The sequence below is a fragment of the Lepidochelys kempii genome, chromosome 5 (genome assembly GCF_965140265.1).
Source record: "Lepidochelys kempii isolate rLepKem1 chromosome 5, rLepKem1.hap2, whole genome shotgun sequence".
In the NCBI taxonomy this organism is placed as follows: Eukaryota; Metazoa; Chordata; order Testudines; family Cheloniidae; genus Lepidochelys; species Lepidochelys kempii.
The window spans coordinates 100,780,157-100,798,192 of NC_133260.1; the positions used below are offsets into that span (position 1 = coordinate 100,780,157).

The following is an 18,036-nucleotide window of genomic DNA, read 5'->3' on the forward strand; positions in this document are numbered from 1 at the left end:
GAACAAAGCTTCTATTAACTTCAGTGAGAGTTTGGCTCAGTTAAGAACCACTGGAGAATATATCTCTAAATCCGTGATTGCCAGGGAAAACATCACACCTCTCACAAACTAGACATACCAATAGATATCTCAAACATGCATGTATCTGACAAGTGACAATGCCTGGTGCCCTTTGCTTGTGGATAATTTGTACTGGAGCCTTGAGAGATGTGTCATCCATTGTAGAGGCTGCCTGGCTCACTGCATTTTTATTCTGCCCTGTCTTGCAGAACTCCCATCCAACTGCCTTTCTCCATCTCCACATTCTCAGTTATGTTTTCCCCGAAAACTGTAATCCATTTGCAAAGGATCAAGGCTTCACAGCATTCTAAACTGCACCCAAGGGCTTGTTAAAAGCTGAGCAGATTCAGAGGTTTGGCTTTGTGCAAATATTTTCTTTGAACTCAGTCCAGATGGGCTGATATTTTAAGCTTTGTGGGAAAATCTCATCTTTGCGGCAAAATTTCACTTGGTTTATGTCAAATGTGGGCAATGTCCCTCCCCTTCAAAAACAAATTGTGTGCTATTCTGATGAAAAATCATAATTAGCCCAGGTTAGCTTGAAAAGTGCATGAATCTTAGTAAACCTTTTGACCAATCTGGTCTGAGTGTCGTTTGTAAGGCCATCCAAACCTACATGAGTTTTGCCTGGTTTAGGAATGAACGTTTAGCACAGCTCTAAAATTCCCTCTCTAATCTAACGTAAACCTCAGGTGACCATGCTGGCAAAGTAATTTCATCTCTGACAAAACAAATACTTTGATTTATATCTCCAGAAAAGTTCTGGAAAAGTTAAAGCCATGAAAGCCCAAAGGGATCTTGCAACATTGGATGAGTAGGCAACAAAATGGCAGATGGAATTCAATGTTAATAAGTGCAAAGTAATGCACATTAAAAAACATAATCCCAACTATACATGCAAAATTATGGGGTCTAAATTTAGCTGTTACCACTTGAGAAAGATCTTGGAGTCATTGTGGATAGTTCTCTGAAAATATCTGCTCAGTGTTCAGCAACAGTCTAAAAAGCTAACAGAATGTTAGGAACCATTAGGAAAGTGATTGATAACAACACAGTAAATATAATGCCATTATTTAAATACATGGCACACCCACACCTTGACAACTGCATGCAGTTCTGGTCGCCCCATCCCAAAAAAGATATATTAGAATTGGAAGAGGAAGCAAGAAGGCCAACAAAAATGATTAGAGATATGGAATAGCTTTCATATGAGGTGAGATTAAAAAGACTGGGACTGTTCAGTTTGGAGAAGAGACAACTAATGGGGGATATGATAGAGGTCTATAAAATCATGACTGGCATGGAGAAAGTGAATCAGGAAGAGTATTTACTCCTTCTCATAATACAAGAGCCAGAGGTCACCAAATGAAATTAATAGGGAGCAGGTTTAAAATAAGCAAAAGGAAGTACTTCTTCACACAACACACACCAGTGGAATTCGTTGACAGGAGAAATTGTGAAGGCTAATACTATAACTGGGTTCAAAAAAGAAAGACTAGTTCATGGAGGATAGGTCCATCAATGGCCATTAGCCAAGATAGTCAGGGACACAACCCCAAGCTCTAGATCAGGGGTTCTCACACTTCATTGCACCGCAACCCCCTTTTGACAATAAAAATTACTACATGGCCCAGGAGGGAGGACGAAAACCTGAGCCCCACCGCCCAAGGGATTCAGCCCCAGGCAGGGGGCCGGTAACCTGAGCTCCACTGCTGCCCAAGGCTGAAACCCTCAGGCTTTGGCCCCAGGTGGTGGGGTTCGAGCTTCAGCCCCGGGTCCCAACAAGTTTAAGCCAACCCTGGCGACCCCATTAAAATGGGGTTGTGACCCACTTTGGGTTCTGACCCACAGTTTGAGAATCGCTGCTCTAGATGTCCCTAAGCCTCTGACTGCCAGATGTTGGGACTGGACGATAGGGGATGGATCACTCAGAAATTGCCCTGTTCTGTTCTTTCCCTATGACATTGGCCACACTAGGAAGACAGGACTGGACTAGATGGACCACTGGTCTGACCCAGTGTGGCCGTTCTTATATTCTTATGAGAGAATACTCCCACCTTGGGATTCAAAGCATTTTTAAGAACACCAGATAATACTTATAACTTCTTTTACATAAGTTCAAACACCTGCTTTTGTGTTTGTTAAGAGTTTTTTTCTTGTGATGTTACGCTACATTTAGCAGGAAAAAAAAACCCCTTCAAAACATTGTGCCAGGCTTTGTATTTATAGGGTTTTCTCATCTTAAAATGTACCCAAGTGAACATGGTAGAACAACTTTATGACACAGGATAAGTTGTGTATACACACACTGCCATCTGCACTAACCTTTTTATTTCATCTCCTATCAGCCCACAGAAAAACAACAACAAAAATCCAAACTAGCCAGTTATTAAATGAATGTCACAGTAGGGTAGAGATCCATTGCGTAATCAGCTATATTTCATGTGGCTGTTGTACGGGGTTTAGGGTACTTGACTTACTATTAGACCAAATGACCCTTCAGAGTTTTCCAGATGTTAAGACAGTTACACAGACCCAGCTGCTGACTTCTAACCAGAGCTACAGCAGCAAGAGCCAGCAGAACTCACTCTTCTGGAACAAGTGCTGATTTTTCTAAGGAGAGATAGGCAAGTGAAATCCATGATTCATGAGATCTTCTATAATCATTGTCACCAGACAGATGTATTTTTAAAATGTGTCTGGAAAAGAAAATGGTCTGGAAATGCTTTTTTTGTTTCAAACTATTCTCAATATGGCACACTGTAAGGTGACCTAAATTATTTGGAATGACATGGAAGCTAAATTATTTGAATGACATGGAAAATGCTGAGTTATATAAGATCATGAGCAAACAGCTGAAAATGCCCTACCTCTCATTAATCCTTTTAAAAAGTCCCATATTATTTAATAGTAAGTAGAAAAACTTTGTATGGACTTTTTCAACCATCCTATACATTTCAATATTAAACTGTACACCTTCTATATGACTTTATAGATTACTTCAAAACACCAATAGAAAGGACATGTTCTCTATTAAATTCTACTATTTCTTAGAATTATTGCTATATCTTATTAAATATATAGAAATGTGTTGTTTCACCCTTATTAAATTCTATGGAACTTTTCCCAGTAGGGTTCTTATTTGAAAGAATTCTCTTTCACAAGAAAAACAGACATGCAATGCAATGTGGTTGCATGCTGCTATTGGATTCTTCTGTAGCTAGTTAGCATAGCCAAGCATTTAATTCAAGTATGTCCCTGGAAAATACATTTATATTTGTGATCCATGTTGTTCTATATTTGTACAGCACCTGACACAATGTGCTCCAGGTCCACAACTGTGGCCCCTAGGTACAACTTCAATACATATAATAAATAACAATGTACTGTGAATAAAAATGAGCAGATATTTGAAGCAACCTAACCTTTTTGCTGCACTGTTTCCTGTACATGCCCTGTACAATACCAGCATGACACTGGTGTTTGAAATAACATTTTATTAACCATGACAACAAATCAAAGAGATTCTGCATATGGACTGTAATTTTTTCCCCTTTAGATTTAAAACCTTATCCAACTTCCATGATTGTACCCAGGTAGCTAGGTAAAGCACAAGTAAATATTAGCCTTCTGTCATGATTTATTAATAGGCAATAAATATGAGGTGAGTCAGAAACTGAAGCTACATGTGAACATACGGGTCACCAAACCTTATTTTGAGTCCGTTACACCCACTCAATTGATCTGTTATCCTTTTCACCTCGGTTAAATTTAGCATAACTAATTGCTTGGTAAAACAGAAGAAAAAGAATGTGCCAATACATAAAAGTTCAAGGTTCTAGATGAAAGCAAGCATGCACTGCTTATGGCTAATGAATGATAAAGAATAATTTGGCAGAGGCTGCTTCTTGGCTGGCTAATAAAAGCCAAAGAATTGGTCTCCAGGGCCCAGATCCTCACAGGGACTGCATGCTCACTTTTATCTAGAACCTTGGACTTTTAGGTATCAGCACGTTTTATTATTCTTGTTTTATCCCTTGGACTTTTATGTGTATTGGCATGTTTCATTTTTCCTGTTTATCAAATATTTGGTTATGATAAATTTAACCTTGGTGAAAAGTATAACAGATTAATTGAGTGAGCACACTGTACTAAAAATAAGTTTTTAATGACCCTTAAGTTCATTGACAGCTCTGTTGATCTGTCACACCACTTTTATGGCCTATTTATTAACTGAAGCAAAAGAGACTTTTATTAACCGTTCTTTTGCCTAGCTACAAGGGTACAATCATTGAAGCTGTAACCTTTGAAAAGGAAGCTATAACTGTAAAAGGCTAAGAGGCTGGAAAGGCAACAGATCTCCCTGACTGGCAAACAGCTGGCATGTTAGGGGCACAGCCAGAGCCCTCTTGTGCTCTAGCTAGCCCAAGCTGAAGAAATGGCTCCTTGGGACCATTTCCAGTTTGGATAATTTAGAGCAGCCCCAAGGCTGCTTTAAACAATGCCAGGGCCTGTGTAGAACGAGACGCCAAAGCAGTGAGCCACCAGATTCTTCACAGTTCACTCCTGCTAGCTGCACCTAGATAATACTGAGCACAGCTAAGAATTTTCTTCCAAATGTACCATTGCCAAAGTTTCATGCTATTGAAGTGGAAGAGCAGAACACTAATGACTTCTGATAATCTTGTAAGTGAAAGACCACAGGTGTCATTGTCATAGTCAAACATAGCTATGCTGATATTATAAGTCCAAACTTTTCTGGGAGCTCTTCAACATCAGCTTAATTCAGGAGCAGTGTCTTCAACACTCCAAACAGTGGCCAAGATCAATTGATAATTATGTCACAAAAACATCTGAAAGGCAAAGACTGGAACCGGATATGAAAGTTGCATTTTTCTTTTATGCTGACATCATCATCTTCAATGTAGCATAAAATCAGAAATTTAAAGAAGCGATTGAAGCATTTCACCATGGATATATTATTCTGGACAGATTTAAACTCACAGCTCTTCTACAAGATGCTACAAAGACAGAATCAGAAGAAACACTGGGGAAAAAACTAAAGAATCAAAAGACCACAAGTTGGTTGTTCAGACATCAGAAATGACCCAACAACAGCTAAAAGCATTTCTACGTATTGCTGCTGATTCTACATCTGGAAAGAAAATTGCAGAATACCTATCAGGGTTCCCTCCCCACTCTGAACTCTAGGGTACAGATGTGGGGACCCGCATGAAAGACCCCCTAAGCTTATTTTTATCAGCTTTGGTTAAAAACTTCCCAAGGCACAAATTCTCCTTTGTACTTTGGATTAGTACAAAAGTGAACACTGCCACCACCAAGTGATTCAAACAAACATTTAGGGAGGGCCACTTGGAACCCTATCTCCCCCCTAATATTCCCCCAAGCCCTACACCCCCTTTCCTGGGGTGGCTTGAGAACAAACAAGATGAGCACAGACCAACCTTGGGATTTTAGGGATACTAAAACCCCCAATCAGATTCTTAAAAAACAGAACTTTATTAGAAGCACAAAGAAACGAAAAAAGAACAACTCTGTAAGATTAAAATGGAAGAGAATCCCACATGCAGTCAGATTTAAAACACAGAGAATCCTTCTAGGCAAAACCTTAAGTTACAAAAAGACACAAAACACAGGAATACACATTTCCTCCAGCACAGCGAATTTCACAAGCCAAAACAAAGAAAACCTAACACATTTTCGAGCTAGATTACTTACTAACTACAGGAGTTGAGGGCTTGCATCCTTGATCGGTTCCCGGCAAAGGTATCACACAGACAGACAAAAGCCTTCCCCCCCCCCGCCCAGATTTGAAAGTATCTTGTCCCCTCATTGGTCATTTTGGGTCAGGTGCCAGCCAGGTTACCTGAGCTTCTTAACCCTTTACAGGTAAAAGGACTTTGCCTCTGGCCAGGAGGGATTTTATAGCACTGTATACAGAAGGGTGGTTACCCTTCCCTTTATATTTATGACAATACCATATTGTGTCCAAGTTGCTGAAATGCTATCTGAGAATCCAGAGAAATGTAGGACAATTAGCTATGGTCCTTTGTCATCTGCTCTGTTGACAAAAATGAAATGGAAAGTACGAGAGCTTGTCAGGTGCAATCAAACTACATTTCTGACATAGAGTTGCTCTTTTCCTTGTTGAGACATAACACCACCTAACGGTCCTAAAGCACAATGTAGAAGTAAAAATTCCTTCTGCAAATATCAGCCTCCTGGCTGGTGGATTTTAAAAGGATCCCAACTAGAGTTTAGGGGGAAAAAAGGTAAAGTTTCAATGTTAAACAAAAAAAACCTACCAGCTCAATTCTCAATAACATGGTGCAACTCTCCAGATGATGGTCTCTCTGTAAGGATGCTGAAGTTTGCACTGAACACAGAGAGGTCTTTGATCAAATCATAATACCCATTATACATAACAAGGGTGTCTACAAAGAGGCACTCAATTTAAAAAAAGCAGTTGAAAAGATTTCAGAAGAACTGACAGATTATTGACTGAGGACAATATTATCTATGATTCAGGGAAAATCAGGATTGATCTATTACCAAAGAACTAGAACCAAACAAGGACAAAAACTAATGGATTATAATTGACAATTCAGAGAGGCTATGGAACCATTCCATTACTTAGCCAACATAACTGGTCCCAAATACAAAGGTTATAGGTGGAGCCCAGAATGGGAAGAATAGGCTGAAATGTGACCGATGGAACATAATCTTAAATCTTTTACGTAGCCAGATTTCTATCTGAAATCCATGTTTGTGAAGGAGATTGTGTTACAGTTTCTTGCATCAAAATAGTGAAAAACTGTGGAAATAAAAATCATAGAAAAGGGAACAGTTGAATTAAGAATGTTGTCAACTTTTAAATGAATTTTACTGATCCCCTACATCAATCAAGTACGTAAGTATGCATTTACCATGTTTAGTTTGGTCTGTTTGAAGCTTTGTAACATGCCAAATAAGTTGGCAGAAGTATATCTGTATTGAGGCTGACACTTGTTAGTGGAATGTAGACTCAGTTATTGTGTTCTTGTCTTACTTGAAAGCTTGCAGTTCTGTGAATCTGCTTTACTGTGTTTGAAGAATAAGCATGCTTGCAGAGTGAATCACATAGCTTGTTTTGTGTTTCATTTTAACAAATCTTCCAGGCTTTTTAGTGAGTCCCCACTCCCCCTGAAAATACCAATTGATTTTTGAGGTCTATGGGAATAATTGCAACCACTCTAGCTGTAGGTGTACAATTTTTCAGAAGTCTAGGTATACAACTGTTAATTTTCCTAATTGATATGTTTTACTTCTGGAAAGAAACACTTGGTATTTGTAGCTGCCATATTAAGCTGGTCTATGTCAGATGTTTGCTAATAACAGTGGCCAAAATTTTCAAAACCAGGAGCCTAAAGTTACATTTCTATTTTTGAAAATCTTGACTATCGTTTATATGTTCTGATCTAATGGGATGATTAAGTGGTGCAGAGGGTTTTCTGAAGGCCCCCTGCAGTGGGGTGGATTTCATCCTGAGTGAGATTCAGGAATTATTGTTTCCTGTAGGAGTATAACAGATTACATTGAATTCTGAACAAGTAATTCTGCTTAATCTTAAGAGAATCATTATTCCACATCTTTTTTGATAGAAATGAAATCCTTCACACTATCTTGGTGAATCTTGGTAATATGTATCTAGTAATGTGCTATAAAGAATATATGTGGATTCTGGAACTGATAATAAACATATTTTATCTCAGTTTGAATGCTACTTATCAAAAGAAAAGTGCATTGTCTGGGATGGGAATGTAAAAGGAGAAGAGAAGCAAAATGGTGAAACTTCAGAAAAACTGGAAGATTATCTTGGTTTGAATGGGAACATAAAAGTTGGGATGCTTATGAGAGTCTTATTCACAGTAGCTGAACATCATGAATCTGTAAAACTCTGCTGAAACAAACTTGACTATAGTCTCTCTCACAAGATTGCAATACTTCTTGCTCATGGTTAAGGCATGCAAATCGTCTCATGGTGTTTTGGATCTTCTGTTTCTGATATCAGCTGGAATCTGTGTGTGCAGAAGCATGTGGCAATGAAAAACGTATTTTAAAAAAAGTTGAGCATTTTCAAATGTCAAAATAAATAAAAGGCTTGATTAAGGGATATTGGAATAATGTGGCCCTTTTGTCTGAAGTAGTTCAACCACCTCTAACACCTCGGCAGCCAAGCAGCAGAAAGTCAATAAATAATACTGTGATTTGGTTTGCAATGCACAAAAGTATGGCACAAACAACAGGGTAGATTCTGATTGGCTGCCTCAGTGAGAGTGCATTGATACAAAAGATACATATGAAAATCAGGCTAAGTAAGAAAGGCAATTAAACTAAAACAAAAATGAACAGTCTCCAAAGTCTTGTTTGCCCTTTGAATTCCTGTTGATCACTCCACTGTAACTGGAAATAGATAGGAAATATTGGTTAAACAAAAGGAAGTTGCAGAACTGAAATTCTGTCACATCTCCTCTTGATGCACGCATATAATTCCTATTCCCCTTAGTGGGAGCAAAGTACACCAGTAACAAAAGATTCTACCCATGGCTGCACAACAATATTGTCTCTCTGACAAAGGGATTTCCTTATTTATTAACTACTTATTGTGGTGTGAATGTTTCCACCTATTGTCACTGATGTTCTGCTGTACAATTAAGCAGCTTTCATTTGCTAATTGGGTATTACTTGCCAGTAGAATTACTGGGTATTTCATTTTCATTTGGGTATTACTTGAAAGTAGAATGATTTACTCCCTTTAAATGGAGCTCATTGCCTGGTTGAAGGTAAGGATCAGTGACCCTCCCAGTCCATACTGTCTTACTGTAGTCGGTGAAGCATCTGGCTTTGGGAAAACTCACACTGGAAAGTGTACTCCACCATGGGATTAGAAGAAAGAGGGAGTATTTATCGATAGCGTTGAGGTGGAAATTCTATGTGCTCCAGCATGTGTGTGCCGGGGGGGGGGGAGGAGGTGACAGTGATCCTCTTTCTACTATCCTTCATGAATCTGCACAGAAGTTGGCATAATAATGCTCCTTTGAGTGCTGGGCTTCAGACAGGCTAGCCCAACTGACGGTGCTTCGTGACCCCCAGGAGACATGTCAGGTTGGTGGGGTTGAAAACATTCTACTTGCATTGATTCTGCACATGCAACATGCTTCAGAGCGTCTCTAATTCTATAGCTCCACAGCGTCCTCAATACGCCAAAGAGGAGTGAGGCCACTATTTGGCCCTAAATCTACAAAGGTAGAACACCTGTTCTTTTGTTTTGTTATTTTACTGGACATTCACATATACATATGCATTACCTAGTCACCAAAAAGGAGCTCTAGGTTAAATGCCTCCTACCATTAGATGGCGCTCTCACCTATCTATGGTAACCCATATTGACATGAACTAGCTTTATGAAGACAAGACTAAAGTACTTTGTACACAACAGTTCATTCTACTGCAGCTGTTGCAAAAATGAGATGAAACTCCTGTAAAATCAGAAGGCTTTTCTTTTTCTGCCCAGCACCAAACAGCATAAATTACGACTATCAATGAATACTGAGGGGACTGGATGACCAGAGAGATGACTTCTTTTTTCACCTCTAGGGTTGCCTCTCAAATTCAACCTGGATCATTAGTGAAAAAAAATTGCTATAATCTGACAAGTTCAGTGGCCTGTATAAAATCAGATGGTAGTTCCAGTTCAGGTTTTAGTGGAGAGGTGTCCATGTCACCATAACTGGCACCATTAGTGGCAGTCTCCGGATTGGATTGAATATGCATGGAAAAGGACCTACTCCCACCTCCAGAGTTAACTTCTAGAACAGAGATAATACACAAGGGCAGGGTAGTCTGATGCCTGTGTTGCTGTTCCCCATGCTGGCACACATCCAGGGAATTGTCAGGATGACATTTATCTCCAGTTCTCCAATCCGGTATTTTCACAAACACTAACTTCACTTAGAACATTTGTGACTTTCCATTCATGTAAAAATATTAAGTGTTAAACATCGAACATTCACTTCAGAACATTTTTTTAAAAGGATACAAACTTAAATCCAGCTCAATGTCTCTCTCCCTTCTCCACTTACTTGCCTTAAAACATTTAATATTGAACAATTCATTGTTACAGAAGCTATTCCATTATAAGAAGCACTTTCTCCTTTTGTAATTAAGAGGGTCAGAAAGTTTAATTAATTCAGCACTGAAGACTGGCAGAACATTCCTTACTGTTTTCTAGTGTACTTTATAAAGCATTAGAGAATAAATCATTTTGGTAGGGTGGAATCATTCTTTTTGTCAGGATGTGGTAGACAGGAAATATGGTCAGACATTTGTGTTTGTTTCATAGACTGCAAAGTTGCTATATGTACATTGCAGACGTCTCAGATGGGTCCGGAGTGGAAATCAACACTTAGCTCTGTCCCCTCTACTGACATATTTTCACTTGATTTAGGCTCTGCCTACAAAGGGCAACAACGTTGTTTAATACCTATGCTTAAACACAGTTTAATTACAATTGTTACCAATCTGTGCTATAACCAAGTTTAGCTGGGCAGTGTGGAAGGAGTCAAAATGGTATTTTACCATAGGTCTTTCCACCATTTAAAACACATTTATTAACCCATATACACTGGCTGGCTAAATCATGTCATAACCTGAGATAGCCACAAGTATATAGTGATGTATTTTCAGAAATAAAATTAGCAAAAAAACTCTGTGGAGAGATAAAACCGTTTATTCATTATTTTAAAACAAATATTTTGCAGTAATAAAATGGGATTAAAAGAGGCTTTAACTTTATTGTTTAAACTGGAAACTTTTATAGATTAAAAGCCTGATGCACTTGTGTTTTTTTTCTTGGGACTTTTGATAATGTGCATTCCCTGTAATGACTATAGAGGCATAGTAGCCTTACTACAGTTAAGGCTAAAGCTTCTCCCTCATTATAAATCCAGTTTTCAACCCCTTTTCATTTAACAAAATGAAAGATCTTCCCAAAAACTCACATGCTGCACCTCATCCTACGGTAGAGTTTTCTTGGAAAGTTTGGTAAAAATCAGAGAACTGCAAACTAAGTATAATATTAAGGTTTTTTTGGTATCAGCTGGACTCCAATGAAACCCTCTCAACCTTAATTCTTCTTTAGAAAACTTTTTTGATTATGATTATGAGATGACTCTCAGACCACTACAAATTTCTCCCTTATAAGGAATCCAGAAGTTGCTTGGACTCTGTACTATTTCCAACTGTACTTTTATTGTGAGGAATCACTGTGAAGCATTAGCTAAGTGATCCCCAGACAATCTGCTTGACAAGGAATTCTTTTTTTTAAAAAATGTTCACTTATAACTCAGATTAGAGTGCTAGCAAAAACTCAGCAGAAGCTCAAAGACACCTGGAGTTCCCTTTAAAGACCAAAGTTCATTCCTGCCTCTCTTGCCTTTCCCTGCAGTGCAATAAATAATAAATAATAATAATTATTATTATTATTAAATACTGTATTTACATTGCATTAGCACTTAGGTGCCTCATTGTGTTAGACACTGCACAAACATATAGTAAGTGACAGTCCCTACCTCAAAGAGCTTATAATCACGTAAATGTAAGCTTCAAACCGATTTATAAATAGGGCTCTGTGTCTGTCAGGGAAGTCATGGATTCCATGACTTTCCGCGACCTCCGTGACTCCTGCAGCGGCCAGTGTGGCTGACCACAGGGCCACCACGCAGATGACCCTGGGGGACAGCTGCTCAGGTGGCCCCAGAGACAGCCACACCGGCTGCTGCTGGAGTGGCTGGGTGGCCCTGCAGTGAGCTGCACCAGTGCTGCTGGAGCGGCCCTGGGGCCAGCAGCACCATTTGCCACTCAGGCAGCCCGCGGGAGCTGGCCCCAGGGACCGCCTGAGCAGCCACCTGTGCGGCTGGCCCCAGGGACTGCCTGAGCAGCCACCTGTGCGGCTGGCCCCAGGGACTGCCTGAGCAGTGGTCCCGGGGGCAGCTGGAACAGTAGCAGGTAGGCAGCCCCAGGGGCGGTTGGAGCAGTTGCTGCTTGGTGGCCCCCAGCAGCCGGTGCCACTGGCCCCCCAGCAGCAGTCCCCCAACTCCCAGAGCAGCACTTCCACCCTCCACCCCCTCCCCGATCCCCAGCTAAGATTTCGTCAGGGGTATATAGTACAAGTCATGGACAGGTCACAGGCGGTGAATTTTTGTTTATTGCCGGTGACCAGTAAAAATACCCATGACTAAACCGTAGCCTTATTTATAAACACAGCACGGAGTGTCACTAGTGTCCAATTTTGGGGAGGAGGGGGAAAAAGGCAGAAGACCTCCAGTCTGAAATGTATCTGCTGCTGTCACAGGGGAAGTATGTTATCTAATGATTTATTTTAAGTTTATTAGATAGAGGGAACCTTCCGCTGGTCTGCTATAAGTGAGTTTTTTAAGCCAGTACTTTCTTCCCCACCCCCTGAGTAATAGGCAGTGTGAATTCCAGACTAGCTTTTTGATCTCCCCTGGAATAAGCCATAGAAATGCTCCTGTTCAACAACTTGATTTATAGTACGACAGCCAGTCTCCTTTATAACCGAATTCACTCGGCAATGCAACTGGCAATAAAGTGCCACCTTCCTTACACTTCTCAGCAGAGAGGTCAAGGATTCAGTCAATATGGAGACTGAAAAGGGATGGTCTCTCTAGACCAAAACTGAAGCACATTGGGGAGTGACTGGTGCAGGGGAGCCCAGGCCTCTGTTCTGTGGATAAACAGGGCTTTGTTCTCCAGTGCTGCCAGTCTGATTTAATATGCTTTACATTCATTTTAAAAAAGTGGGGGGGGGGGCAAGAGATCAGATACACTGCTCTCTCTCTCCCTCCCTGAGAATAGATATGGCTTGGACAAAGTCAATCTAACCCCATTCAACCCTACATAAGATGGCAAGAAGGCCTGCAGGGACAAGTAAGGACAAAGTATTTCTTAGAAATTTCAGTTGCTTCTGGATATTATAGGTGGAGCTGGTAGCACAATCTATAGTTAACGGTGCCTGACGCTTTCCAGTATACCACAGTATATTTCCAGAAGACCCTGTTTTCGGTTGCTTATAATTTTGCCAAACTGACATGTTCTATGCAAGGTGTCTGTCTCAGACGGATTTATTTTATTTTATTTTATTTTTGTTGCCAAGTTTCAGCTAAAACAGCTGTTTCTGAAAACAAGATTAGGGAATAATACATTGTTTGGTCATGTTAAAAAAAATCACAGCTGCTTTGTTGAGAAGCTCTAGAACCTTTGAAAAATGTCTGTAGAGACTTGTTAGAGTTTGGCAGCTAAATTCTTTGCCATGCTAGGCATGCTCCAGCCCACGGCTGCAGGGGCAGAGAGGACTTTCTCTGGAACTGCTGCTTCTTGCTGCCAGGGGCTTCTGTAGTGCCAGGGAACAGAACTGGGAGTAGGGAAATGGTCTTTCCTGTGCCCTACATGCCCCTAGTGCACAGGCAGCACGGAGGGAGGAGGCAGCCAGATGCAAATGCAGAGGGGAAAGAGGAAGAACAGAGGCAATAGACTGGGTCAAGGATCCTGGGGTAAGAAGCCAGGGAATGGCTGCTGGAAGCTGAGAGCACAGAGTCAGAGAGGGCACAAGAAGCCAGGAATGGGTGGAGGAGCTTGGGACTGGCTGGGCAAGGAGACTGGGATAAGAAGCTTGCAGAGGAAGAGTGGGATGGTAACTCAGCGTACTGGGATTTACTCGAGGAGCCCTAAAGGAGAGACTGGGACTGGCTGGAAAAGGAGACTGGAACTGACATGAGTGGCCTCAGGCGGGATGAAGCTTAGGTCTGGTGAAGAGGAGCCAGGGGCAGGGGTGGGGGGGAGGAGTTAGGGTATGGGATGAGGAGTTGTTGCGGGAGAGACAGCACAGGGTAATTAAAGACAGCATCATAATGCATATGCACAAGGTGCCAAATTAAGGTTGCAAAGGCAGCCCTTAATTCTGGGATTTCCTAACTTGCGTGTGCTTGGACTCTGCAACCATAATGTTCTTTTAATGTAGATTTTGGTGTGTAATTTTGAATAGGTTGCCTAATTTAAAAGATTAATAATTCACAGAAGTATCCTACTACTACCTTCCCCTTTGCCCTCTCCACGTGGTTGGCCTGCACTGATCTAGGGCATCCGCCTGCCTTCTGCAGAACGTTCTTCTTAGCTTACATAATCAATCTGTACCACTGTCACTGCTCTCACTCTCCTGCTCCTATTGTCACCTCTGGAGCTGTTCTCTTAAAAGTTTAAGAACAAGCTTTCCAAATCAAAACCCAACCTCCTTGACACTTCCTGGAACAACACCAAGCTTATGTATCTGCTCGGACACAACATTTCAGTATGCTTTGCTTTTAATTGGGAAAAACCCTACCATTTTATTCAACAATTTTGAGAGCACCTGCCATTGGCCTATTCAGGGGCCTTACCACAGCAAGAAATGACACTTGATTGTTTTTCCAAAGCTTAAAGTCGTGCTCATTGATTTACCTGCGACTCCTTGTCATGTTTGCTGGGATCCTTTTCATAGCTTTCTGCATAGATTCTGAGGGTAGCTCGTACACTGCTAGAAGCGCTAAGTCTGAAGATGAGCCTCGAGGCATCTGAGAAAATAATTCGCAGTCCCTGCAAAAAGAAAGAAGAATATATGGGTGGCCGTAATGACTTTGCAAAATTATAATCCAAAATCGAGAGCGAGGAAGGATTATCTCAGTTCAGATCTTGGCTCCTCCTGTGTTACTTCAGGCAATTCACTTAATAACTCTGAGCCTCAGTGCCCCATCTGTAAAATGTGGATAATAATACTTCCTTTCTCCCACCCTTCATATTGTCTGTTTAGACCGTAAGCTCTACAGGGCAAGGGTTTTCTCACTAATGAATGTACCGTGCTGAGCACAATGGAAGCTTGATGTCTAGGGAAGCATCCAGTTGCTACAGTAAGAATAACATCAGCAGTTGTAATAATAAAATTATACAATTTAACTGCTAGCTTTCTGCTGTTGCTGCTTTGTGGAAGCTGTGTTTCTCTTATGTGCCAGCATTACACCGATATCCCAATGGGATGTCATGTAGTAACACGACAGGTGACATGTCAGGCAGAAGCAAAGTGCATATGAGAAAGCTAGGGGACCATGGAACCAAAGGAGTCAGCAGAGTACACAACAGATAACATATTTTCATATCCCTCAGGGAATGTACATGAAGATGTGGTTATGAGTGTCTCAGGGCATGTCTACAAGGGGACACTCAGGACACTTAAGTCTCTTAAACTAAAGGTGTGAATGTAAAGTGCATTAATTAAAGTTCATCAAACCTTTTTGTGGATGCTCACATTCTGATTAGTTCACTTGAGCTGCAAATGTTATCCCTCTCTGCTTTCTCAGCACTGTCGCTAATTTGTATAATACAGATCTCATTCTGATTCAACAGGAATCTCAAATTCAAGGTTAAGGGTGTGATATACACTAAAAATGGCAACATATTCCTCAATTTCATCCTGATAATTGGGTTTGGTGCGATAAATGGAAAAGATTGGGATTGCCTCATTCCATTAGTTCTCATGGAGATTTCAGTGACTCCCTTGTGCAACAAATCATTCTTGCTTTGAAGTAAAGACTGGAAGGGAATGCGGATGCCAGAGCTCTTACTGTGGGAAACTATCAGTAAGCGCATTGAAGGAGTAAAAATTTATGTCTTTATGCAAAAATTACATGAGTGTAACAGAGTGTGCTGAGTCAGTCAGGAGTGAACTCAGCAACCTGTCACTCAAAGGCCCACCAATATATGTTAATTGGGACCTAACTGGAAGATCAATTAACTAGGTAAAGCTACAGTTGGGGGCTAATTTGAGGGTGGAGGCAATCCCAGCAGCTAGGAGCATTAAAAATGAGAGGAAGGAAGTGCTGAGCAGAGAGTTGAGAGCCTGAAGGAAGGCAGAGGCAGGTAGGCCTAGGTGCTGCTAGTTCTGTTCCTTTCCCCAGAAGCAAGCAGGGGAACTCGCTGGTGGACTGTAAATATATGTAAATAGCCCTACAGGTGGTATCTGGTTGGAACAACACAATAAAACATGGTGGTGGTGAAGGAGACCTGAAGCAGGGTAGTCTGTGATTAAGACCTGAAAGGACTCGCCGGGGAGAGCATTTGAAACAGGTACATCTGTATGGTGGAAAAAGAATTGGGAAAAACAAAGCACACGGCAAACGTTGCACTTCGACAAAGATATTAGAAACAATGATTGGCAAATAGGAGATCAAGTCATGCCTTTGTCATCTGCTGTTCCAGTCCAGAACTTACGTCACAAGTGGTTAACCTGGCAAAATGCTGTAAATAGTAAAATGACGGCCAATAATGATAAAGGAGCTCTTGCATCATTTATAAGAAAATATGCTATTGACCATGGTGCATCAATTGCGCAGGACATCATCCTCAAACCCAATCCATGGGATGAAGTGTGTTCGTTGTTTGTATCAGGGGTTGAAAAGAAAGTTGAGGATAAAAAGTCAAAAGAGCAAGGCCAGAAAACCACACCATAACACACTACAGTATCTAAGATAACATCTGATCTCTCAGAAGACGTTGTGATACTGAGGGAATTAAGTGTCCGAGAGCTTGTCTACATTACAGCACTGTAGCTACACCACTGTAGTGCTTAGCAAACACACTATCTACGCTGACAGGAACACTTCTTCTGTTGGCATAGTTACTCCACCTCCCCAAGAGATGGTAGCTGTCAACAGGAGAAGCCCTCCTGTTGATATAGCACTGTGTACACCAGGAATTAGGTCAGTGTAACTGTGTTGCTCAGGCAATTTTCCACATCCCTGAGCAATGCAGTTATACCAGCATAAGTTGGTGGTGTGGACCAAGCCTGAGTCAATTACTATTTTCACATCAAATGGAAATACAGGAAGTGTGCAAGTCCTCCTTCGCAAGCACTCTTCCCTCCAAAAGAAAATGCCTCTCACAGCTATCAATTCTGTGGCAGCCTGTTTTTAAACTATTTCCAGCTACTGCACCTCCATGTTTTAAGCAATGACCCCTTCTCTCAGCTATACCTGCCAAGACTTTGTGAAGTTAAACATTAAAGTAGCTGTATTTAAAAGCAAATCTTTAATTTAACTACTTGGGGCATTCAGTTCAGGGTACTGTATTCTAGTAAACAAAACCCTGAGGGTTTAATCACACATCATTCACATGACACTGAACATTGTATAATTAGATTGTAAGCTTTTGGGGCAGGGACTGTCTTTTTGTTCTGTATTTGTACAGCACCTAGCCCAATGAGGTCTTGGTCCGTGATTATGGAAATACAAATAAAATGATGATGACGACGACGACGACAACAAAAATTGACCAATCTACAGTGATTGCCAAGTTGCTGTCTTTGTCATGTAACTCAATTTTCCACAAGCCCTCTGGGTCCATCACCAGACTGTTTAGCCTCTGCATTGGTGGGAGTGATTGTTCAGATTAACCTGAGGAAAGGCAAGACCAGGATGTGGATATGAACTAGGCAAATTATTTTCCCCTCCGGAATAAACCTTGCCCATGTCAGACTCCAGCCAAGAATAGTTGCAGATGGTTCCGATTTTTATTTTTGAGTCAGGGTGGTTTTCTTTTCCGATATTCGCCCAGAAGTGTTATTATTATTATTATTCCGGTTGTGCACCATTGTGCTCTTTGAGTGTGGTACTCACACAGACTCCCTCCCTTCTCATGACCATTTTAACTGATATAATTCCATTGAAGTATTCCAGATTTACAGCAGCATGAGGAGACTCAGGCTGAAAATCTGGCTGAAAAAACCCCCAAAACAAAAACAGGATTTCCCCCCATTTTCTGCTGCTTATTGTGCAGGCTCAAAGAAAGGGCAGATACTGATGTGGCCCCAAA

General features: G+C 41.0%; 1 protein-coding gene across 1 annotated transcript in view; it reads right to left on the reverse strand.

Annotated features, from left to right (window-relative positions):
• The window catches only part of PGM5 (phosphoglucomutase 5), a 107,481-nt gene that overhangs the window by 3,060 nt on the left and 86,385 nt on the right, over positions 1–18,036 (reverse strand). Inside the window, exon 10 of the mRNA XM_073345192.1 lies at positions 14,635–14,769. Within this exon, the coding sequence (XP_073201293.1) occupies positions 14,635–14,769 (135 nt within the window). The remainder of the gene's footprint in view (positions 1–14,634; positions 14,770–18,036) is intronic.